Below are 26,999 nucleotides of genomic sequence, written 5' to 3' on the forward strand. Positions count from 1 at the left end.
CCTCAGGAGGATTTACAGAAGGGGAGAAGTGTCTTTTTCCGAATGTCTGCTCCTAAAAAGTCCACTTTGCCCCTTTGTCATTTTCAGATCGGGCAAGAGGCCAGACTCAGCCCTCCACACTGTTCTGCGTCCCTGCGTCCTGAGTGGAGTATTTGTAGCTATGGCTACCTCAGGAACAACATCTACACAAACTTACAATGGGTTATATGTACCCTGGCAAAAATTTTTCTGAAGCAGAAAAAAAGGAAAGAGATGGGAAAGGAAGCCTTACAGGACAAAGGAAAACTACTTCAGTAGCTCAAAAATGTTGCCCAAGCAAGAATCAGCAGTTGATTGCAAACAGCAGACATGCAGGAGAGTCCTCTAAGAAAAGGCACATCAGCATTTCAAAACAGGAGGAGCTAGGCAGATCATGTGTGTGGACTGCCAACAGCTCCTGCTGGGGAAAATTTTTTTGACGAGGCAGATTTCATAGTTCAAGTATGAGAGGCACATTGAAAACATCACAGCGAGCGTCTGAGAGACAATAACGAACTTCTGAATTTATCTCTGCTTTGTCTGTTAACACCTCCAGCCTGCTCTTTATGTAAAGACACTCAGCAGTGCTGAAGTGATTTCAAGTCCAATTAGAGTTTGTCAGCAGCAATGCTGATTTTTTCCCCCTGGAATTTCAGGCCGTATTTCTGTCAAAATGGACATTTTCCAAATTATTCACTACTCAAAATGATTAGCAAGGTCTGGGTTATTTTTATTTTTTGTTAACATCGAAAGGCATAGCAGTCACTGTTGTCAGTTGTTACCTTTCATCTTCAGTTTTATTTAGTTAGCCACATACCTCATCCTTCGATGTTTCCGAGTCCAGTTTCAGTGTGAGGAACATAACAATATGAGGCACGTCTTGCATAGCCTGTTGAAGGTCCGTACCATCTTCTCCCCACAAGAGCCGAACCAGATTGTTCATACTTGACTGTGCCTGTTTATACCTTTGCTGAGAAGTTCCTTCAGGCTCAAATATTGATGTTTCAAATGTAAGTTTAACCTATTAAGATAATTAATTATTGTGAAAACGAGGCTGTACTTACAATTACATTCTAATATCAGGCAAAAGAAATGCAGTTTGAGCCCTTTAAGAGATGAAGTTTTCTTAGCTTTACTAACAAAGATGTAAGCATTCAAAAAATTCCTGCTGTTTCAAGAAAACCAATTATATATTCAGCATTACCTAACCATCTATCATTAAGGACAAAGCCAGCTATTACATGCTCTATGAGCCATGTGAGTAAGCATGTGGTTTGGTGTGTTCTCCTACTTAATTCTTATGGCTTTGAGAATGGAAAAATATACTTAGTGCTCTGGGTTTGTCTGAACACAAAACCTATTACCACACTTTTGAAACACACACAGCATTTGACTTCTTTCAAAACGTCAGCACTTTTGCAAGTATATACCCTCAAGGCTCTTTCATGAGCGTTTCTTTGCTTTTTTGAGCACACTGATAGGTACATCTGCCCAGAAAATCAATTTACATTAGACTGCAGAAGTCTGAATTTGTAACACTCGGCAACAATTCTTCTTTCAATCTGCCATTTTCACTATGTTAACTCTTTTTCTTTAAACTGTAAAGTCAGCAAATAAGAGGTTTGTTGCCATATTTAACAATTGTACACAACTAGCAAGAAGCATGAAAAAATGTTTACATCAATTGCCGTATGACGTCCTCAGAAGAAAAAAATAATCAAAGCACTAACTGAGCATTCTCTCTTAAAAAGTTACTTAAAGTTTAGACGATTAAGCTTACTTTGTCAAAAAGCTACATGAGGTCTACAGTTCTTTATTTCCCAAATAAAGTAAAAAACAGGAGTTTTAGAATAAACACATATTTCCTGGCTTACAAGCAACACAAAATCCAAACTTGGTGTGGAAATATGTTTCACAAATTGCTTTACAGACCTCTTTTTTATGAGCAGTGCCTTACAAAAGTTATTTCAGTTGTTCCAGTAGTCATGAAAGAGTAATTTTTTTTTTTTTTTGGTGAATGAACACTTCATCCTAAGTATGAAAGAAGGATATATGAGTAATACCTAGCTCTTGACTAACCATAAAATTGTCATTTGCAAGGAGAATAAATTGATTTATTTTCTTGGATGATACCTTAGTTTTCATCACTGTTCAAAGTGACTGAGAATATATCTGTTTGGACTAAGTAGGCACACTCTCAGTTCCCTCTTTCATATGTTTTTACTCAATATTGTTTGTCTGCTTTAAAGCATCCTTTACATGCCTGGGAAGTTCTAAACATAATACATCACACCAAATCTTGCTTCTCTTTCAAGTCAGTGACAGTTTAGCCTTACGATTGATGCAACAAAAGAGGTTTATATTTGCCCAGTTGCAATAAATTTGAAAAGCCCAAGCAGAGGTAATTTATACATTTAAATATAGATAGTTTATATTTTCATAATTGTGTATGTGTATACACATACTTAAAGAGAGGAGTGCCAGCAAGAAATAATGATGCTTTAAAACACCCACTGCCTGTCAGACTAGATCAGAGAGAAGTGCCATCATCAGCTCTTCCAGCTACAACATTTATGTCACTGGCTGCCTTCTTCCCATTCCACTCTACTCCCTCCCGACACTTCTCATTAATCTTTTCCTCTCCTACTTTGGCTGCTATCAGCTTTTTTTTCCTCTCTTCTCTCCCCATTCTCTGGAACAGCATTGCATTCAATCCTGCTCTCCTGCCGTGTGCTACCACTTTCTTTTCTGAGAGTAACTCATCACTTGCTCTCTCCTCATCATTTCAGTTTCAGTTCATTACACTGCACATTAACAGGACTTGAGGAGCAGAAACATCCAGCTAAGAAGCAGTGGCTTCTTAACACCCAGTAACCTGATCGTTCACAGTTTTATAGATGTAAGTTTTCTTCTCTGGCATTCTGTGACTTGATTCTCTTTCTTTGTCACGCCCATCTGCATGTATTTTCAGAGGATTTTCCTCATACCCTGTTTAACTTCTTGCACATTTTCTCAAGGCTCAATAACTTCTACGACATCTTGTCTGTGCACACTTATTCATGACACTTAGGCTACAGTCTCTACACTAATGACGCACAGATGTAATTCTTGCTGCAGTCTATCTTTAGTATCTCAATTAAAAAAAAAAAACAACACACCACCAAACTCAGTCTGTCTTGTCTTAGAGACACAACCATATGGCCCTCCAAGCAAGAGCTCAAAACAAATTGGGCCAAACAGAACTTTAACTCTCCCTCGTCCTGTAGGCATCCATGCTGCCTTCCACATCACTGCGGGCAATACCGCACCGCTCAGATGTGAAGTCACTTGAGAAAGATCTCTCTCCACAATTTGACGAAAAGTTTCTTTCCAAGTCTTCTTGATTCTCTCTAACAGCTTGAAATACGACATTTTCTGTTCCCCTCTACTCTTGTCCAAGTTCTAATCTATTTCGTGCCTTTAAAAAAAAAAATTACTGCGAGAAAGACCATCTAGGCTGCAAAATACTGTAATAGAAAATGACCAAGAGACTACATTTCTGCATACCCTAAAAAAGTACTTTTTTTTTTTGTGGAGGAGAAATGAATACAGAAAAGGAAATGAAATGAAATGAAGAATGGGAAAAGCACAGAAAATATTAGTATTCCACTCTATAAATATAGAGCGTGCACACATTCTCAATACTTAGAACAGTTCTCAAAAAGCATTTAATCAAACTGCAAGAAGGCACTGAAGAAGGTGACAGTAACAGCAAACTCTGCGGTACACAGATAGGGACTTCTCCACTTAGGAAAGATGTGACAAAAGTGGAACATGACAGAGCTCTCCAAAGTCATGCAATGATACGTAGAATAAGACACAGACAGTTAAGTACTCCTCTTAACACAGGAACCTGGGTGTATGAAATTAGATGGCAGTTTGAAAACCAACAACAATGAACGTAACGTAAATCAGTATGTAAGTCACTGCTACAGGATGAGGTGGAGGTCAAAGGAATTTTAAGAACTAGATCAAAAAAGGAGAAGGTACAAACCTGTAAGTGATTCAAGAAGCCCCTAACTATTGACTGCTGGAAGCTGGAAAAATACGATGGGAAGGTCACTCTGTATTTAATTTGATTCTTAATACTTTTGACTTAAGCATTTGTCAGTGTAAGAAACAGAAAATGTAGCTGTTATACTGCTGGTCTGACCCAGAAAGGCATGCTTTCTGTTTATCTGCAAGAAAGCTGTATGTCTTAGAATATGGATTTTATTACAGACAGAGCCGGTGGCATCGCCTGCCTTTTAAGATTGCCTGCCATTTCCTGTTCTAAGTCTCTGTTTTCCATGTGCTGATGGTTTGCACAACTGCAACTCAAAATTTCAGGCTGAAGTTTCTGATTCTGAATGTCTGCCTCAGGCTGAATATTTTTAGAAAGTTTCGGGTAAAATGGTTCTGCAACTTCTGAGTAGCAGGGGAGGAAAAGTATATTCTTTTAACATACCTTCCTATTCTGTCTTATCTGTCTTGTGGTGATAGGAAACAGCAGCTATTTTGATTACAGAAATGTATAGTTGCATAGACTGCAGAATATAACTTCATCATACTATCTCAAGCATTGATTGAGGGGTATGCTTTGTCCTGTCACAGTCAGCGACTGCTATAGAACTACAGGGTATCCAATGCTGTAATCAGAATTGGGACTTTATCTTATTAGATGACATGCAAGCATCCACACAGAAACAGTTCTGCCATTAAAAAAAAAAAAAAAAAAAAAAAAGACAGACGACTGACATAGCATTTGGACTTCTGTTGCTCAATAAATATACTAAACTAGCACTTACGTGCCTAGAAGCTAGTTTGTCTAAAAACTGAGGTAAGGAAAACAAAATTCGGGAAATATAATAATGAGAGATGTTATGCCACATGCTGCAACTGAGAAAATCTAGGTAATTAGTTTTTGAAATGACTTCCAGTAATTTTTAACACTGAACCCAGAAAAGCAATGACTTTGCTTATGTAAATAACTTGTAAGTACGGCAGAATGCCTTTAAACTGCATCTTTTTTGATATTTTGCAACGTATGATGAATGAGAATACATTAACAATTTTGCTTGTGTAACAGCTGTCTTTATTACCAAATCCAGAAACAACAACGCTCTGTTGCTTCAGCAGCACGAACACAGTGTTCCACACTGCAAAAAACCCCAGAACTCTGTATTTAAATTCTCCACTGGTCTATTTCAGCAATCACTCTCCTGGCTTGACTCAAACTGCACAGTAAAAAAGGAATAATTGCACTTTAATAAAAGGTTTTGGAAAGCCAACATGACAAACAGTTATACGTTTCAAGTAATCGCTGTCTACTTGACAGATTTACTGACAATGTAAACATTAATGTTGCATTAAAAGTAACTACTATATAAAGGGTTGCATTGCATTTTAGGAACAAGTAATATGTATACTCTAATCATATCCCACAGATACAATTAAATAAACTATATAATCCCTGCTTTTTTAATCATTCTGTATTTAATAACAGTTACAGCAACTCCATATTTGGTCAAAGACAGGCAAGGTTTTTCTACCATGGAGCTCTGCCAATACCTGACCACAACTCTGGTAGCTTAGGCAAGCTTCATACTGTCAAATATCTTGGAAAGCTTCCTAAACTGACATACTAGTACTCAATCTTACTGCAGCTGCAGATGTAGTTCTACAGGCACTTATGCTACGTAAGTTGCAAACAGAAGCATGTTTAACAAAACCTAAAATTTCCACTTCTTTTTATCTTTGGACAGCAAAACATTTCTATTGTTATCACTCGGTATATTCTACCTGAAGAAAAACTACCAAGATGTTACACACATACTGTAAGAGATTACAATTTTAACCTGCTCCATCTCACATCTGTAAGTTGCAACTTTTACCTTGCCTTCCTGTCCACCAGGAAGTGGATTGAAGCAGAATACCTCAAAATACTTAATTTTACACTGCTAACATCCTAAGTAATTAATGCTCTGCAGGTTTAATTCCGAAATAGCTATCTAATTCTTTATTAGTTATTTAATTCTTCATTACAGGTCCAAAATTCTTATTCAGCTAGAAGAGAACATATATGCAGTAGGTTTGGGGGGAAGAAACATTATTCATTAGGTCAGTTTTTGGGGGTTTTTTTGGTATCAATTTTTATTACTGACTTCTATCAATCTTCATCACTGTTCAGTTATGAAAGATCTTAAACACGTTTCATCCAAAAGCTCTTAAATACTCAAGATTTATTTTTCTATTTAAATATGAAAGCGGTATCAATTTCTCCGTTTGAATGCTCTTAAATATCTTCAATAGCACTACTTGTTAATTCAGGCTTCTTTTTACTCTCTTGTGGTTTGTGAGTCTCTCTTACATTGATGAAGAGCTAATTATTTTATTTAAGTATTTCCATAGCAATTATTACCGTACTAAGAACAGTAATTGACAAAAGAGCCACTACTATTCTGTGGTTAACATATTTATTTTTAGGCTAGACATCAATATCCTGCTTCATACATGCTGTTGCCAGATTGCACATCTCCAGCCCTATTACCCACCAGGAACAAGGCATCACAACATTACATACCTTGTCCTTCATTTGCTGAGATCAGAGCGTTCAAAATAACAGCTCTGAAAGCAACCATACGTGCCATCTTTGCCCATAACTACAACCACCACTGATTAAAAGTTTGTGCAGGTCTCAAAGGAGTTACTTCCCTGTATTCAACAAGAAGTAATTTCGATGGAAGTGGTAACATAATAACGAAGTTCTTTTCTGAGCAGGAAAAGTAATAAGACTTGATTTTTCACATATGCATGTACTAGTTCTCATAGAGAAACATGAATACTCAGAATCCTGCAAGCATAGAATACCTTGATTCTCACACTGGGAAAAAAAATCAGGTGCTACGGTTAGTCTATACCTACAAGTATGCTGCTACCTTTTGCACAATGTTGCATGTGCTTTCTGACTCTGGCTGATGACAAACAGAATATGTAACAGCTGGACTGTGTCTAATGTCCCTTAATGGGACATTGGCTTGAGTCACTCACTTGCACCTACCTATTTTCACAAAACTTACCAGAATTAAACTCTGAAATTTCTACTCTAAGTTTGACTGGAGTCAATCAATGTGTTCAAAATGTAGAGGAGGAAGTTCTAAGAAAAAGACTGCCTAAGTTCTGTTTCCTAAGGAAAAAAGGCTAGAAACAATATTAACTTTTACAAAAGACAATTGGAATAGATGTTCAACTACTGTACCTGCATAGGACCTGGAATGCAAGACAAAACCCTTTCTATGTTTTCAGAATTCACATCAACATCATTTACAGCAACTAGAGCATCTCCTGGAGATAAAACAGACAAAACCATGAGAAAGTTAGATGGTATTGCACCACAGTACAAAGCCAAACAGTGTTTTGTTTTAAAAATTAGTATGACATTCAAACAACCATAAATGTCTTTTTGTTACATTTAAGTAGATTGTTTCTACATGCAACATTTACTGTGTTTAGAAACATTAGTCTATTACCTCAATGCTCTTAAGGCCTTACTGCCACACTTGTATCAGTTTACAAAAATAACTGTCAAAGCCTCTCCCCTCCATCCAGGCTCCTATCACTCTTGTTACTCGATCAGAAAACCCAGCAACTTCACCGATCCCTTTTTTCCCCTCCCAAACCACCTCTGTTCACTTGCCAATCCTTCTCCACTGCTACCTCCATTGATAGAAACACTACTGTTTCCAAAAGCACTCCAAAACTCAGGCTTCAAGTTCTAGGCCATCACTTACACCAAGGGTTCCTCCAAGCGTTGGCTGAGCCTAACTATGGGAGAATCCCACCACCTTCTCTTCGAAGCAGTCCTGGCAGTTACTGTGCGTATTAGTAACTCGGCTTAGTTCACTACAATGGCAGAAAACCATTCACTCTTCCTCATTTCATCCCTTCGCCTCCTTTGTCTCTCAAGCCACATCACAATTTAGTCCTTTCCTCTTCTTTTCCATGCCTTGTCCACTGCTGTGGCTTCTTACTCGGCCCTCTTCATGCTTTTCTCTGCTAGTTCTTCCTGCCTAATGACATCTTGCACTTTCTAAATCTGACTCTCTTCCCATTACTGGAAATGGGGAGAAAAACCCCAGGATCCCAAAGGAAAGGTCTTTAACTGCAAATGGAAAAGGTTTGAAAAATTAAAGGCGCTAGTTATGAAAGTAAACAGAACTGAATTAGAGCTGACAAACAGAAAATCCACATTGAAGTTTGAAGTACAAAAATCGATCTGGGATTTCTGTCTGAAGCAAGGGAAAATATCCTAGAGAAGTATCCCGGTAATAATTAGTTGATAACCTCTGCCTCATCCCCCTGGAAAAGATCCATGTTTAACCATGGAGTATGTAAGAAGGATGAGAGACCAGTGAAAAAACCACACCTGTGAAGTCAGAAAACATAAAGCTAAAATAACATCAAAGGATAAAACTACTTCGACCTGTCAAAAGGAATAGCAATTGAAAAGTATAGATTGAAGTTTTTTTGGCCAGTCATTTACTTTCAAAAAAAAAAGAAAAAAAAGGAAGCAGCGGTAAGAAAAGGATACATATTATCGATATTTCAGGTATGGTAGTGGGAGACTAAATCAACCAAAAGATTTGATTACTTAAGCTGGCAATTTAGAACATCAGTCCAACATTTAAGGTGAGATTTTAGGTTGAACCTAAGTCAGAAAAACTCTCACTAAAAGGATAGTCCTTTATGGTTTCTCTAATGTCAACATCCAAAGTTGGAAGCACTTTTCAGTATAAAAGAAACACTGTATCAGAGAGGAAGAAACCAATAGATATTGCTGGAGTAACACAAATATAATGGAATTAAATAGTATATTCATTCTCAAGAAGGTAGCCAAGTAACACAAAACGTGAAAAAGACCCAACACCCAGATGCATTAGAAAAGGCATTTCCTTTGAATGTAGGTGAGTATTAATAGGACCTGACAGGATCCCATCCAGAGTACTCCTTACAATTCTATCCACCTGTGCTCAAGAAAAATGAAATCAAATGAGATCAGATACATAGAAGTAACAGTGCAGTGACCATGGGAAATGCAGAACCCGTTTATGTTGGTTAACGAAGAGGTGAGTGAAGGCTAGGTGTGAAAGCAGCTAAAGTAGAAATCATAAGGTTCTGTAGTCTCAAAACAGAGAATTTCTAAAAAGCTTGCCAGTAAGACTATCTAGGGCAAAATACCTAAGATGAGGCAAAATAAATTTATGACAAGAACTAGATGAAGTGACTGCCAGTGGCACCAGGATATAGGACTTGATGGTTCATGAGGTCCTTTCCAGAGCCAAATATTCAAGTAACAAAACAGGCCTTATTTTCTACTTGATTTTCTTTGGTGTCACTTTCAGTTGCCTCTGCTTTCTGTCCCACCGGGTGAAAAGCTTGATTAGTTTCCAGCTTGTATCTTCTGTCTGTAGAAAGGGAAATAAAGAAACTAGCTTCTTTCTTAACACTGAAAGTGACTTGATTCCAAGGTCATTCTTATGCCTTACAGGTGTGAACTAAAAATACCAAGAGCTGCTCCGGAAGAGCAAATTGAAAACCAAGCCTAATTTTGCTTGAGCTGCACAAAGACTCCCTTCAAAAGTACCTCCACGTTGTCCCCAAGATTATTAATACTAGCATTTAAAAGAGTTTAACGTGTAATATGAGACACTTAATAAATGACTGAAAAAAGAAAAAAGGATTGACGGAGGTACTCGATTTTCTTTCAAACTAGGTACCCTTGAGTTTTGTTTTCTAAGGAAATGAGGCTTCTACAGCTGTACTATGAATAGTGTCGATCCCATTACTAAATTTCAGCCAAAGCTGGAAGAGAAGGCACAAGTCACATTACGTGCTATGAGTTCGCTAAATGGACTGCCGGATAGAGAAGCCCCCCGGATTTTCCTTCCCTCTCCTGCCCCAGGTAAAGCTGCACCCTGAGCTCATCACCTGTCCTGTCTGTGCTCCAGGCTGGCCAGTCCGTACAAGGGCCGTTCAGAATCAGACACAGCAAACACCGACTTGTCCAAAAAGCTGTTAGAGGGCAGGAGAGGGAACGGTATTATAAGAGCTGTATGAGGTATCCCCGTGTGTGGAGAAAGGCACGAGGGGAGGAATTCTGGGACTGGCATAGCGAAGGTATGTGGATATAATGTAAATCCAAAGACACTTAGACAGTTCATTATTTCCTCTGTTCACAGTTTGGTTTATTTTCTGTATCTACATTTATATCTCATCACACTTAATTGAGCCTTGTTGAAAAAGATGACGTCCCTCACAACTAGTGCTGCTACACTTGCAGGCTTCAAGGAATTAGATGAATTCCAGAACACACAGGCTAGAAACTGCAATCGTGACACCTTCCTCTTCTCCTGCGCCAAGACACATGAAAAGCCAGAGGCAGCATTACAGCAGCATTCAACTACACCTGCAGTAGAGAAATCCTCAGCCAGGTAGTAGCAGCAGTGCTCATCACTCTTTCAGGCAGTAGAAAGAGATTAGAAAAAGGATATGGATTTGTAGCAAATGTGCATGTTAGCATAACTACATTGTAAGCCTTGACTTGGCAACAAAAATGTTCTCAACTGCAGAAATAAAGCACTGGACTGTAAGGTTCGGTACATATTTCAGGTTTTCTAGTGAGAAGACTTGCTCAGCTCAAACTAACACAGTGATGATGATGTGCGTACTAAGGAAAAGCAGAAACTGTGTCTCTAAGGTCTGTCCATTTCCTGAGAATCTACTAAAGACAACAGAATTTGAAAGTTTAGAATAATTCTGACAGTTTATCATTATTTCTGTCTCCTACCTTGTTGTTAAATACCATCAAATACAACTGGAATTCTTCCCAGGTACTGGGTCGATTGCTCAAAATCAGTGCAAAACACAATTAAGGCCAATGAGAGAAAGAACATTCTTCTTAACTAACCAGCAGTAAGGAAATACAGAATCCCCCCAAAATGCAAGCAATATTCCTCTTCAATACACTAGGCAACAACCAACTGCTCACTGTTATTTTACATTAAAGGAAAATTCATTCCTACTCTTTCTTACAGCAAAACAAAGAAAAGGTTAAGTTTTATTATACACACAGAAATGTTACCATTCCTTGGAGTTAATTATTTTTTTTTCTATTTCAAGTAATAGTCTCTGTGTTTCTTGATGCAAAGCACAGTGAAGTTTTAGCCTATGACATCTTCCACACAACAATAATTCAAAGATAGGAAAGCTGAAAGTTAGACAGCATCTAAAAGCAACTCAGTAAGTCCATGCCAGAACCCCAGGGCTTGAAAATTAGTGATGAAAAGCAGAGCATTCAGGCTACTCAAATACAACAAGAAATTACAAGCAGAATTACTACGATCTTTGTGGAAGAACACTGTATTAAAGATCAGTCACAAATACAAGAGAAAGCACAAATTGCTCTTGTACTCATCTGGAGCACTGTTTAAACAAAAGCTGTTTGTGTTCTGTTTGTTTTACTAGAGACCTTAGGAATTCCGTTGTAAAGACAACAGTCAAGTCATCTAACCCACAAAGCCATTCAAACCAGCTGCACACATTTTGTGAAGACATACGCACCTTAGTGCTTAAGGGAGTGTTTTTGAACCACATCTCCCAGGGTGGACTCTTTGAAAGAAGAACCGTCAGTATTTACATGTTACATACTCAAAGTGTTTTATTTATTCAAGGCCTAATGTATGTATGTAAAACTTTCATTGCAGCAGTAAATATTTATTCCATTCAATTTGTAAAAATGTAATCGTGTACCATAAATGGAGCAGCTTTCCAGACAACACAGCCAAAGCAGTCCTGTAAGGCTGCCTTCATTTTGCCAGAAAACGCTGTATCACTATTAAAGAACTGCAAATTGATGTACAACTGAGAAAAATATACATTTATCAGCATGGACTTTCCAGAATTGGGGGTGGCAGGTGGGCAGGGGGCTGCTTGTGTTTTTTCCTTTTTTTTTCTTTTTGCCAAACACAACAGCATTCAAAGAATAGAGACTATAAAGTAACAAAATGAAAGACATCGCTGGCACAATAGGAAGTACGCAAAATTATCAACACAGAATATCTTAAAGCAGAACATGACCACAAGATCTACCCAGTGTGATAATTAATGCCAGTGAAAGTTTATATATGCAAGTGTTCTTTTGTCAGAGTTTCACATCTACACTTTCTTTGAGAATTGCTTCCTTCCCTTTAGCCCAGTGTGAAAAACCTACAGAGAGACTGAGTCAGGTCTTCAGACATTAAGTCTGTCAAAAAAATAGCGCAAATGTGTAAAGTTTAATCTAATCTCACTTACTTAATGCTTAATCAATTTAGCTTAAATGAAATAAAAGGGTGAATGGTGTTTGCAATTTTTTAAGCTGATCTAACTTGATGGTTTGCAGAGTTAAGTCAAATCTTTCCAGATGAAAACATTGCTGAATTTCAGATGTAGAGACACATTTCACTAGTGGAGAGAAAAAAGTTGTACAGATGGTACTGCAAATACATTTTTCAATTGTTCTTGTGCTCTATGAAGTGGGTGAAAAAAACCCTTCAACTGACTTTTCTTAAGTACAGAGAGATCAAAGTGAACTTCTTCCTTTTTGATGAAGTAGATGTATATACTTATACGTGTGTGTGTGTGTATATATACACACACTGTATAGGCAAGAAGCAGACATTTGCATGAAATGTTGTTTTCAAACCTGATATAAAATAATGTAAAATTTTGTTTTGTTTTTACCTTTTTCAACAATACAGTTGTATACAAAAATTTTACTCTATAATACTATAAAGAATAGCACTTGACCCGCTCTTACTGGCTTGCATTTCTACCAGCAGTTAAGATCACTATTGTCTGTCATGAAAGTCACCAGCATATATGTTAAAAGATGAAGAACATTAGAACAAAGTCGCACTCAGTTCCATTTTTAAAGACACAGTGAGCAACTGCAAAAGAGGAAATAAACTTGCTTCAGGCAGCTCCAGGATGTCAGACCTTGAGTCAATAAATTTTTCTTTAGAAAAATGCATGGCCTTCTCTTTAAGGAATAAAGTAAGCTTTTTTTTTTTTTTAATCCCATAATAATGAATAATCAAGCTTTTGAGTTCTATCACTTATTATAAAAGGATTCTCATTCCACAAAGAAACGATAAGATGTCCATACATGTTCTCCACACAATGCCAAGCAGAACTGAATTTTACTAGAGTGATGGAACAAAAAGAGAAGAGAGGCAGGAATTCTTTCCTATTTTCTTTGTTCCGTCTTTTCATCTTCTCATGAGAAAAGACTTCTCACATCCAGTCACTGGTACCTAAGAACAGCGCCTATTGATCTCAAACACCTAGTTTGCACACAGCTGATGAAATTATTCCTGCTTTTTTAAAGACAAAGTTTAGAAAAGTCTTTGGGACCTCTTGCATCCCTAAAATGTTTATTTCGGAACTGCCTATCACTTTGCCACATGAGGCACGGGATTATTACTTCTGTTAAATATCCATTCCCTAGAGATAAACCTGCAAGCACCATTTCTAAAAAGTAGATCTTTGCATTAAGCCAGGGGATGCTGATTGGTAAGTAAATACCGCTTCCACACTGTGATGGGAAGTGAACATTTTTGGCTGAATTAAAATCAGAACCATGTTGTTCACATGGGAGAGGACTGCGGACACTATTTTAATGAAATCTTGATATTTAGTTTCCGCTGTTCTTGGTAATGACTTGGTGGAAGTACTTATAAATGTTCACATACTCCTTTCCAAAAAAGGCAAAGTATGGAACACATTCTGCTGAAGAAAGCCAGATCAATTACTTGCTTTATTTGCCAGCAGGCTGCTTTTACCCAAACCAATACTGTTATGCTTCAAGAGGAGATTAAAAGAACATAAACGACATCCCAAACTCCACAGTGAGAACATTGCAAAGCTTACGCAAGCTCTGTATTTCTACATCTCTACTTTGGAGAGCCTCTTCAACAAGTACACCATATATGGTAATTCCTCATGAAAATCTCAAACTCTCACAGTATTTTGGTCCTTTCAAGGACATTTTTCTGACAGGACTCTTAGTTCCACGGTCTGCAAATGACGAGAGCAGCATTCACTTGGACTGTCGGAAGATGACTGCAAGTTGCTTAATTTTTGTAAATGGATTACCGTTTTAAACCACTAGTCTATGCTACAGAAATCTAACAGATATACTTGGCTTTCTAGCAATGATAGCCTTGTTTACCAAAACTTCAGAACTCCAACAGCAGTATCTGTGTTTTTACTCTTAAAGCGAGCAAAGATTACCACTTAAACATTTATTTATTCGGTGAAAACAAACAGCCCTCCCACATAACAACAACAGAATTATCAGACTAGAAAGCCATAGAAAAGCATTTGTCAGTAAATGGGCTTGGGATCTGCACCCTTCAACTGAAGCTTGCAACAGCAGCCTGCATCTTTTCCATACTTCTTCAAGACTGGATTATTATAGCCCTTCTTTACTATCATCCAAGATTAATCCCTGTCCCTGAGTAGTTTTCACACTTTTTTGACACTTGTACCTACTGATCAGGTGAGAGAATTCAGGCAAACCATTCAGATATTTGGTGACAAGAGCAGTAAGAACAGAAGGTAATTTCAAAGAGGGTAACAATAGTACACTCTGCTAGTGAATAGAGCTTTCTTGTGTTTTCAGTGTCATTGAAATTACTTTTCCATTTGTACTCTAGTAAAGATGATGGTCATCAGCATTTATAAGAGGTATCCCCTGCTGTGAATCAGATAGGTCTCAATTTAAAGAGGGAGGAAACAAAATTCTAATGGCATTTCCTATCACAACCCTTATTTGCCTGGATCTAAAAGCGAGTACTTAGTGGAGCTTTTTGTCTTTGAAGATACGCTCAAAGATGAGACTAGAAAGTTTTACATAGCAGGCCAAGCTTTGCATATTGTTAATAATGAACTGAAGCAAGAAAAAAGTTTTGCCAAAAATACAAAAGACACTTAAAAAACATGAGATAAAAGCAACCGTATTTCATCTTAACCAAAAGGAAAGTGAGAGCAAGAATTTAAAAATCAAGGAGGACTTTCTGTTTTGAAAATTTAAGATGGATACTGAACTGCTAAATATAAAAAAAAGATAAATGAACTGATAAACACCACGTGGACAGAGTGGCATCTTTTTACAGAGTTACAAAGCAGCAAGGTTTTTTTAGCTGGCAAAAAACTGTTGTATTTACTTTCATATGGTCAGCGCCTGCATTCTACTTGGTTAATAAAGTACAGCAACAAGACTTACGACTTCCATATGCAATCTTAAAAAAAAATTGAAGTGTAGTGCACAAATAATAAACAGATGGTTTAAGTGTTCAAAGCTATAAGGGATACACATTTCAGAATAAATTGAAGAAGCCACCTGAAGAAAGTGATTATTTAGGGGGAAAAAAGCAGCTTTTCTACTAAAAAACGTTAAAGCAATAACCACTTTGTAACTGTCTATTCAGAGTGCAAAAAATGACGAGACGTTAGTCTCCCTTACAATTCAACCTTGGTAGCCATTTAAGTGGCTACCATACTTATCACTGACAAATTAACTAATTTGCCAACGAAAATACAAAGTAATCAGTAAATTGGTTATTATATAACATATTACAAACCCAAGCCTCGGGAAAAATAATCTAGAGAGCTTGCATTTTAAATAAGATGGGAGAGTTGGAACACTCTGTCATACATAACTGGCAGGATTTTGGTAGCGGGGTGCTGCAGGAGCGACCTGCATGGCAGGAGGTCATGAGCTGCCTTGTGCTGCTTGTAGCCAGTTCTGAAGCTGGTGTAGGCAACTCACCGCGTACCAAAACATCACCTAGCCAGGGGAGCCACGGCACCTCTGCCCAAACGTATTTAAGCAAGAGCAGCAGTCACTAGGGGAAGGGTTGTATTTTCTCAGTACCTGAAAGTTTTAGATCTGAAGTTTTACATTAATTAGCAAAAAATGAAATTCGGTAACAACTCTCTGAGTCAAGACTGTATGCCTGCAACGCATGTTGCAAACTGGTCACCAGGAAGACCCACAGTATGTCATTGTAATGCATGTATTTTAAAAGGAAAATATACTTAGTATTTGCTTCACAGAAGACTACTACAAAAAATGGTCTGCACCATTGAAGACTATTAAAATATTAAAAAAGCAAAACAAGAACAGGTTAATATCTATGCATATGGCAGTCAATGAAGATGAATAAAGTTATAACCAAACCAGCCAACAGGCATCATGCTGTACTGATCAGGTATTCTTCATTTGTGATGGCTCAAGAAGCTGCTAACTTTTGTGCAAATACTTCCATTTTAGACTGACCACAGAAATATTCTTTACTGACTGTTTCCGCAATTCACAGCAGGATTCCTAAAACTTACTTTTAACAACAACAACAAAAAAAGCAAAGTTCTACTGTATTTTTCTCGAACTTTCTGTCCAACTTCAGATCCTGTGAGGATCTAAGGAGGCTATCTGTTGAACTACAGTTGCTTCTAATTCAGGCTTTGGGTGTATACCATAGCTATCCCATCCTCTGATGGGCAATGCAGAAGCAGTAAACCAGACAGTTTTTTGACTGGATGAAAAAAAATTATTACTGTATATTCTTTATGCAGACAGCACTGAAACCTGAGCATCTAATTTATGCAAAGCGCATCCCTATTTCTGGACACCACATAAAAATTCCAGAGTACTCAGTGTTCACTATAGATATATAATTTGAAAGTATTTTTATATGAAAATTATACATTTTATACTGTTGGCACAGAATACAGCTCATTTTCCCAGTTAAGAGCTGAATAACTACAGTAAGCTTAAAAGTATTTGTTTCCACTGTGCAAAAACAAGGCAATATTGGTTGATGATAGCCTCAGCCATAGGAAACTGCTAGACGCTTTAGATTAATTTAAATGTTTTTCTACTGAAAACAAAACAAAAAACCCACAGTTTTTGTCCTCACTAGCTCCAGGAAGCATGAAGTGCTGCAGAAGAAGTACCATCTCCATTTAGAAGGTTAGCTTTATCTCCTGGATCTGGTATTTGCCCACTGTTCTGACTTCACACCTGCTCTTACAAATACGCAGTTATATACACATTTGTGTCCCAAAATTAACTTACAGCTTATAAATACCCACTCTTACACTAATTAGATTAAATGCCATTAAGCAGATCAAGCTGAAACTCACTCCCTCCTCCCCCTCAGTCTGCACCACCACTTCTTGACTAATCAGTTCTTTCTGGTAAAATTTGAAAGTTATCCAATTTTCCCTCTGGAGTATTCTTTAGCATCCCTACAAAAAACACGTGCTAGAAGAATCAGCTAGTCAAAGCACGATTTGCCTTTTTACACACACAAGATTGGAATTTCAAAAGCAGTCATGCTGACTTTGTGGGATTTGTGCTACTATGGTATTAGAATTTTCATGACCTTCTAACCAACATCACATCTTTGCTCCCTCCCTGCGAGGGACCATCTTCAAGGGTAATTAAACAACCTTCCACCCTTTACAGATGTAGGCTAGCTGTCTCACATGTACTGTCTCTGAGGTTGGGGTCTTGTGTGCGCCGAGTCCTTTTAACAGCCTCTTGACGCTGGAAGTGGGAGTGTTTCTGCTCCTTCACTACCAGCCACAGAAGTTCATTCCACTGCCTTACTCATGCTCGGGTGCTTGTCAGACCTTCTGTGACCCAAGTTTAACTTACTACACCAGCAAAAGCTAGACAGGCAATTCTTCTTCTGGGTTAGTTTTCTGTCAGGTTATTTAGTTGCATCAGCTCATGGAAGTGTCTGACAAGAGCCAAACCAACACAAAGGAGAGCTGCTATACTGGCTCACTGCCTCCTCAAACTGCAGCTCCACTATGTATTGGAGGCCTTCTGATCGCAACTGCTGAAGAAGCAGCTGTTATACTTGCTAAACAGAAGAACATCCAAACAAGGCTGTGCAGAAAGTTTGTAACATATATCTTACTCAGTATTTTCCTCATTTTGATGGTACAAAATCCATTTAAAGCATATATAGTAAAAGCTTTTCATCTAAGGGGGATAGTGTGGAAAAGAATGAAAACAAAATACAATATTTGGCAGACTACAGCTTTTCCCCAGTCCCACTTACCTACTGAGCAAATTCTGCATTAAATTAAAGGGGGGGGGGGGTATTTGTTGCTCCAAGTTCAAGCTGCTGACTCCCTGCACGCTTAAAGGACAGTTGTCTCCTTACTATATTAATATCTTCTAGTTTGTGTCACACGTTCTTAAAACCACTAATATAGTAAAATTGAATAGCTAACAAAACATCAGATGCAATGACATTTATTTAAAATAACCTCTCAAGAACTGAAAAAATAGTTGTTGTAAGTAATTGCTTATGTCACAGGAATATACAAGTCAGCTGCCTCAAAAAAAAAAAAAAATCTGCATTTTAAAGGAAGAGTGCAGAAGTTAACTATTCATTCAGATACTTACCAATCAAGATTTGACCCGTTTTCATTGCTGAACTGCCTGGCACCAAGCCATGTACTACAAGCTTCTCTTCACCGATTCCTCTGATGCCTTTATCCTTCCTGCCTTGTTTTTCCGCTCTTCTGCTGCTCCATGAAGACTGATGGACAATCCCTACTAAGGCCTCCAGCAGCCTGTGCTGCTCATCTTCGCCAGCACTGTACAGTTTTCTGGGATTTACATAAACATATACATCTTTGTATTTTTGCTGAACAGTGACACCCATTTTCTGAGCAGACTGGTGTTTCAATATGGAAGTAGGACCAGTGGAGCGCACATTGCAGCTTCCGCTGCCTTTCTTACCAGAATGCTTTGGTAAAAGATTCTTCTTTTTTAACATTTTGGTCAATTTCTTCAGTTCATACTTTCTTTCTTTTCGTGATCCCTCTTGAATAACTTCAGCTTCATTTTCACGAAACCTGACGTGATTCACTGCCGGCATTTCTGGACAGCTGTTTTGAAGCAGAGTTTCTTCTTCACTTTCACTGAATTCTAAATAAAATAATTCCCCATTTTTCTGCACACCATCCAACCATTCAGGCTCAAGGTCACTGGGAAAGAAAGAAGAATGATCAGTGACAGCTCTGATAAGGAAGACTCCTATGCAAGTGACATCTGATTACTTCAAGTAGGGAGGGGATAGAGAGAGTGCAAGGAAAAAAAAGGGAAAAAAAATGTTGCCTCCTGAATAGTGAAAGCTCAACTGCTTTAAGTTTGCCATGAGGATAAGAGCTCTTCTCGGACAAATGATGGATATGGCAAGGAAAGACATCCCTCCCAGATGTTAAAATAGTTTCTTCAAATGCCTTACAGGAAAATAGCCATTGCAAAAAGCAACGTTCCCTTTTCTGAAAACAAACAAAAAAAACCCAACCCCAAACCATTTCTTTCACATACAAGTTTTAATTAGTAATTACATTCATGGGCACAATGGGGCTTTCTCTCAGAGAATAAAATGCCACCCTATTTGTTCTCTCCCATTATTTTTTCCCTTATGCATCTATGAGACAGGTTGTACTGCAAGCCCTTTGGAAAGACAAGATTAACATTTTAAAATCACCTCAATATAACAAAAAACCCACCAAGACAAAAATCTAGGTAACACTTTTTAAAAGACAAGTTCAAAATAGCACACTCAAGCTCACATGCAAAAATACTCAACAAAAAAGTAAAGAGGCAGCACTGCCATAGAAAAAGTTCCAGCAGCTGGAGTGGATCACTTCAAGTCACTAGCAACAAGCTGCCGCAAAGAAAAGGCAAGGCAACTACAGGATGTATTAACAGGAGTACCATCTGCACAGCACAAAAAATTTTTTGTCCTAATTTGGCAGTGGTGATGTGTCAACCGTGTTCACTTTTGGATAGTACATTTTAAGAAAGATGTAATAACTGGCACAAGCCCAGAGCACAGAGACAAGTAGTAAATAATTTATAAACATGTTTTAAAGGGAAAGAGACTGAAGGAAATCATACTCTTTTGGCTGAGAAAAAAAACAAATAAAAAATGATAGCTGAGAGGCAACAGGCCAAATGGTCCACTCCCCCACCCCAGGATGAACCACAGAGTATTACTACCGAAGGACGAGGATCAATAATGGTCAAAGTAGTAGTACTTAGTGGTTTAATTGACCAAAGTATTTAAGCTAAATATTGAGAGACCTTTTTGATCACACCCACCCCACCCCCCCAAAAAAAAAAAAAAATCAGCATTAGCAGGCAATGTAAGGAACACCTGGGATGTTCTGTATGGAAGATTTTCAGGAACAGACAAGACCAGTTCATTCTTCCTGACTAAATGACAAACAGGTCTCCCTTTCTATGAATCTGCGACTGCACTGATAAAAATCAAGTAAGGAAAAACTAGAATGGAGACTTACATAATAATTAATATCATTAATTGTTTAAAGTTAACAAATTCATACACTTCATACTAGAACCAGCTAATTTCCCTGAATAAAGGATGCAAATTTTGTTTAAAACTAGTATTACATAATTCAAATAGAGCATTAATTTGAATACACAGATAAATTATACAGCTTCAAAGTTTAGCTGAACAGAGAACATTATACAAAGACACTGCACCACAGCACCTTTCAGGGCTCAAAGAGAGGAACTGGCTGGGCTAAGAATACAGAAGACATTGGCATTACTCTCTTCCTGGAACCCCAGTGACTTAGAGGAGTCTATGGATGTTGCAGACAGGAAGAAACATCATGCACTTCTTCCGCATTTATTAATTATTTTGCCCCAGTTGATAGTTTTAAAAGAAGAGCCACCACTTGTGATAATTTGGCTATTCCTGACAGTCACGGGTGAGTCAGAGTTTGCATCTGCTACAAAGTCTTACTCAAAAGCTTGAGTATCTTACTCAAGAGTGTATCAGAACAATAACACCTAAAGGCTGTTAGGGGCAGAGAATTATCCGATCCAACACCTCTCAAAAGGTGGTAAGTAAGAAATAACATGACAGAGTTTTTCCTTGGCTTGTTTGTTTGGTTTTTTGTTTGTTTTTTTTTTTTTAAGTACTCCTGCACTTGGATACATGTAAGCAAAACTGGGAAAAAACAAAATCAATAAAGGAAACATTAGAAATTTACGAAGAAATAACATTTGGGTTAGCTTGTGTGATGTATGATAGCTCTTTTATTCCCTCTTAAAAGGGGTTGTGCTCTTTGGAAAAGCTCTTTCCTCTTTGGGGTAGATGTCAAAATTTCAGCCTGGATGCCAGTTCATACACTCATGTTCTATAGGAACCAAGGGAGGGAAAAGGGAAAAAAAAAAAAAAGGGTGTGTGTGTGTGGTGTTTACACTTGGTCCACTCAAACAGAAGCACTCCAGAGAGAAGGCTCGTCAAGGAGGAGCACATATGGCAAAGTCACTCTGTGAGAGTGAGCTGATGAAGACAGAAGACTGAAAAAGCGCCCCAATGGCGTGAATTGCTCTCCTTGAAGGCATTTTCATGAGCGTACTGTAAAGGAACTATCACTGTCTCAATACAGATCTGTACAGACATCTAAAAAAGCAAAGTCTGAAACAAGAAATCTGCATCTAGGATGACAGGTGTTTTCCCTAATGCTGTAGTTTCACAACTGATTCAAACCAAACTAAAACAAAAATTTTTTAAAAAAATCTCATTTCTTTCTCTCTCCCCTTGTGCCAAAACAAGCACTACACAATAACCTGATCTTCTATATAGGTCTGGAAGCTTCAGTCAAGGGATCTAAAAATCTGGAAGACCTGCATTCCTCTAAGAGCAGTTTCACTGATTCCACCACAGATATTTCTTCTTTGGGATAAATGTCTGAAAAACTGTGCCGATTGAAATTGTCCATGTATGGAAGAAACATATACTTGAAAGAAAGGATCCAAATTCTGATTCTGAAGCAAGAAAAGACTGTTCTTACCCAAGGAAACTCAGACACAATAAACAGTTAACATCTATGAGCCTTGTTTTAAAGCAATTAAAGAAAACACCAAATCAAGTGTTAACTATTTTACTGCACTGTATGATTAAATTCCACCCATATGATACTTTGCAGAAGTTAAGATCATCATCTTTAGTTTTCCCAACCTTTGCCCATGCAATGACAAAGCACAGCTTCAGACCGAGGCATCAATTTGGCATATGCAAAGCTGCCATCCTCTTAATAGCCACGGCTGCCTAGAGGTCATCACAGTTAGTGAAAGTGACAGCAAATGTTAAACTCTCTTAAAATAGACCAAACTATAAAACTGCCCCCCCCACCACTACTTTCACAATGGCATATCTATGCGTTCACTTCACAGCTCTGTCTCAAAATAGGCCTTGCACAAAATCATAGGGCTCTGACAAAAACACACTCATATCACCCATTTCTGCCCTCGCATGAATGTCCCTTGGTGCATCTCGGTTTGTCCACGCTAGCTGCAGTATCACGCAGCACAGTTTCAACTGTCAGATGCTTATTCTGGAAGTCAGTAACCTTTAATCCAGAAAACCATTCCCAAGGTTTTTTCCTTCTTTAATTTAATCAAACATGGCTGATTTTAAAACCACATGCAGATCATCTATAGAGCCAAATACCATTATTTTAAAATACCTAACAGACCTGTCTTTGTACCTGTTACTTTGCAAAACTGTACTCTGTTTCTCCCTCCCTTTTCACTACAACTCACATCTTATCCTCCTGTTTCTCTACTCAGAAGGCTGGAGTGTTATAGGTCCAACAGAAGAAACTATTTGGACCTGAAATTAAAGCTTCACAGTTCTGTTCATGCAGTGATAGAAAAGATGCATTTCAATTTATCCAACAGTATTACACATTGTGTTGTGTTGAAAACTGTGGAAGACAGCTTTATCCCCTGAACACATATAAAGAACACCAGGCATTTTAGATGAAAGAACTGGAAAAGAAAAAAACCCAAACACACACAAAAGGAAAAAAAAAAAAACATGGCCTCAGGCAGAAATGTGTTACAGTTGAGTTCTGGCTTATAAACACGGGAACAAAATAAGGTAGGTGTACATCCAACAGCTTTGTCTCTCACTGAGCCAGAGGTACGGGACAACTACAAAACAAAGTATGCTTAAACACCCTTCAAACCTCTCCCACTTAAATCTTCTTTTTCTTCTTCACTGCATTACATGATGAAAATAACATGCCAACTAAAATGCCATTGATTAGACCTTGAAATACACATCTGAACTGTCAAGCAGAGTTGCTTTAATACAGGGAACAGATGGAGAATAAACTTTTATACGAATCAAAACCCCAGTGGCTGTATATATGACTTTAAAATACGTAGTGGTATTACAGAGTTGTCTCCTCACCTACCATATCCCAAAAAACAGGCCACTGAAGTAGGAAGCCTGCATCCCCAGCGCTAAAGCACTGATAATACATGAGCCAAGCCCCTCTTGCCCTTCTCTTCCTCGGGCAGCGTTCAGCTGGGATACGGGAATCCGGATACCACGGACCGCCCGCTACCAGAACTAACGCTGCCGCCCGCCTCGTTACTTTCGGCGTTCTGCCCGACAAACGCAGCCTTACAGAGCAAAACGCCTTCTCTGCTCGTAAAAACAGCGCTGCACCGCAAACAGCAACGGGCTCCCGCTCGGCCGCGGCCCACCGACCGCCCCCTCGGCGGGCTCCGCTACGGAGGGGCAGCCTGAGGAGAGGGCCCGGGGCCCCGACCCGCGCGGGGAAAGCCCCCGCCCCGGCCCGCCCCGGCCCGCCCCGGCCCGCCCTTACTCGGAGCTCCCGGACAGCGAGGTGGCACACGAGCCGCTCTCGCTGCCGCTGCCCGCACGCTCAACGCCTTCTCCCCTCGACGGCTCCATCCCCTCAGCAGCTCCGCTCCCGCCGTCCCCCCCGGACGCCATGACACCCGCGCCGCGCCGCCCACGTGACTCGCGCCCTGCCCTTCCCATTGGCGGCCCCGGCCCGGCGCCATGGAGACGGCGGCCGAAGCCTGAAGGCGCGTCCCGCTCGCGGCCGCCGCGCGCGGAACGTTAACGGTCGCGGCGCCGCCTGTGAGGCCCGCCGCCGCGCGCGGAACGTTAACGGTCGTGGCGCCTCCTGTGAGGCCCGCCGCCGCCAACCGGCCCCGGGCCTTACAGCACCAGGCTTTGATAAGCGGTAATTACGGCACGCACCGCTGCCCGCCTGGAGAGGAGGTAAATGATAGTTCTAGTGCAGCATCTGGCAGAAAGGCCAGCTCGCCTGTCTCCTTTGGCTGGCCAGAATAATAATAAACATTTCAACGTGCCCAAACTCCCCGTTTACTTCCTCAGAACAAACAGCTGAGCCTCACTAGTGCCTTGAAAGTCTTTCAGTGGGTCAATATGGAACACATAATGGAGAACAGACTATTTACTTAGTGGTCTGATATCAAGGTCTCAGCAACAGTCTCATAAAAGAGACTATTAATGAAACTCTCAGTCCTGGGGCAAGCCTCAAAGCATTGCTTATAATCAAAAACTGATTTGGAGAAAGAAACGTGAGGTAAACAGTAATTTTTAACAAGTCAAATGGTTAGTAGTGGAATACTTCGTGCTTAAGCTCCATTATAATCATTTAAAGAGTCACGAAAAACTAAGGTACCTTCTCTTTAGGTTAGTCAGGAGAGCAGTCAGGTTAGGGAGGAGAGGCAAGGGTGTGAGACAGACCCAAACAAGCCAGATGATTTGGCACCTCAAAGCAATCAATGCAGTCCACGAATGCAAAATCATGCACAGTCAAGAGAGAGAGAAAAAAAACCTACTCAGTTTTCAGGACTTAAATTATTCACATCCATGAAAAACAAGACCCATGGCAACCCCGCAGACAACTTGCTGTGTAGCTATGTCAGTGAACCTATCAGGACACGCATGGTGAATAAGGAAAGGGATGGAGAATAATTGTTGGAACATTTTTAATGTGTTGGATTTAATCTCTGCTCAGTGGGATATTTGCAAAGCTTCAGCAGTGAGGTTTTACAGTGCTGGAGCACTACGTAGGAGTCACAGAATTCTGGTATGAAATTCCTGTGCTTGAAACTGTTTTAGGGAAATGTTCGTTAATAAGTGTGATTTCAAGTGAATTAACAGACAGAAACATTTTAGACTCATACCCATGCGATTAAGGGTTCAACTGGAGCAGTTAAAGATACCTGTATCAAATTTTGTGGCCATTCCGAAGTCCCTGTACAAGACCTGATTTTACACATAAGTCACTGTTGTGTGGATTTTAAGACTACAAACCCATCCAAAGGAAGAGACAGAAACATTCCCCACCTAAAGAAAAAAAAAAATGTTTGTTCTAATATGGTTTCGTTCAGTTTAGGACAGGATATGGTAGATAATTTAATTTTTTTTTTTCCTACCTGAGCTGGCAACAACCACTTCCCACAAAGTATATAATCCATGCATGGTAGACAAGTCTTTTAAAAAAAAAAAAAAAAAATCAGGTCTTTGGTTGTTTCCAATTGTCAGAATGCGAGATATGCACCAACCTTCATTCTTCCTATCACTTCCAGAAGAACAGGTGGAAAAAATATTTTAAAAGTACCCCACTTCCCAAACAATTTACTTTGTGAAAACAAAATAGTCTGCATAAACAGCATTTCTTAAAGAGCCTAACGAGTTATGATTTTCTAAGAGGAATACTGCAGGAGTTAGAATTGTAATAGAGGTAGGTGAGATACACTGTCCCGCCCTCCCTAATTCTGCTTATATTTGCAAGCACTTTCAATACACTGAAGAGCACACTGAAGTGTTTCTGCAGAGAAGTGATAGTCTATGCCAGATGGTCCTGCATTAGTTATGTTAAATTTCACTGAGTTCAAGAGTTGGTTAATTGTTTCCAGTTGTTTGCTCAATAAGTGAGAAATACAGGCTCTCTAAGAAAGAGGTGGCAGTCTTACACTACTAGCTATTTTATAGGGATAACCATATCATGAAGGAAAGGATGACCGAAGATTTTGGTTCACTGAGAGAGGTAGTTGGGAGTCACCTAAGTATTTTTCTGAAATGCACGTGGAATTTTTGCTGCTGTGGGAACAGTTAAAGATTGCAAGATATATCTCACACAGCAGGATTTTATTTTAGTGAAGACACAGATTTTCCCACACAGCCCCTCTTGAGAGGAAAGCCTCTCATTTCTTGTGCATAAGTATTAGGAAAAGACTTGAAATAATTTGTCTTTGGCAGATCTTTTACACTTAGTCCAAGTAGTTGGGCTGATGCTTCTCAGTAAGGAACCCATAAGGCTTCTATGCTAGGTTGCTGTTATTAACAAGCAGATGGTAAAAATTTGCTACAGGGCATCGTTGGCATCAATACTACTGCTCACCCTTACTGGACAACTGGTTAATGAGCATTTAAAAGTGGATAATTAAAAAGCACTCCCTTTTGCCTTAAGGTTGTTCTGATTAGCTGTTCCTGCAAGGAACTAAATCCATGTGTGGAAATTCATTTCAGAACAAGAGTTCCTTGTTACTTTTTCGGCTTAACCTGCTTCAAAAGCTATTGTGCTTTAAAAAGAAGTCTACCTTGATCCACATTTATATTCAGGAGTAAATTGTAGTTAAAAGAGGACAGTGTATAGGACACACCAAAGAGAGACACTGGTCCTTTCTAATAAAGGAGGAAAATAACTAGGGCCTAACTCCATTTTTTGGCACTGTTGCATGGATACTTATGAACCCCTACTCCAACCACTGTCCAATTTAAACTACTAACAATTTTTCATTGTTACATACTGACGGCTGACGTTTTCAACCTGATGATGAAGAAATGAGGCTGGAGTTACAGTCTTTCCCAGCAGCTAGATGGAAGAGCACAGGGAAATTTCGGATTAGTGTTTATGACTACTCTGACTTGTAGTGTTTGGTTTTGTATAGTCAGGCCTATCTTAGCAATTTTACCAGGACCCGTGATTCA

The 26,999-nt window shown here is 39.1% G+C and overlaps 1 protein-coding gene across 1 annotated transcript in view; it reads right to left on the reverse strand.

Moving 5' to 3' along the window:
* The window catches only part of INTU (inturned planar cell polarity protein), a 49,762-nt gene extending 25,802 nt beyond the window's left edge, over nucleotides 1-23,960 (reverse strand). The window contains exons 1-4 of the mRNA XM_087736574.1: nucleotides 23,830-23,960; nucleotides 18,563-19,149; nucleotides 7,295-7,380; nucleotides 836-1,039 (exon numbers count right to left, since the gene is read on the reverse strand). Of these exons, the coding sequence (XP_087592700.1) occupies nucleotides 836-1,039; nucleotides 7,295-7,380; nucleotides 18,563-19,149; nucleotides 23,830-23,960 (1,008 nt within the window). The remainder of the gene's footprint in view (nucleotides 1-835; nucleotides 1,040-7,294; nucleotides 7,381-18,562; nucleotides 19,150-23,829) is intronic.
* Between the last annotated feature and the right edge of the window lie 3,039 nt (nucleotides 23,961-26,999).

This window comes from Nipponia nippon, unplaced genomic scaffold, assembly GCF_047370975.1.
Source record: "Nipponia nippon isolate SJK-2023a ecotype South Korea unplaced genomic scaffold, ASM4737097v1 scaffold_6, whole genome shotgun sequence".
Classification (NCBI taxonomy): domain Eukaryota; kingdom Metazoa; phylum Chordata; class Aves; order Pelecaniformes; family Threskiornithidae; genus Nipponia; species Nipponia nippon.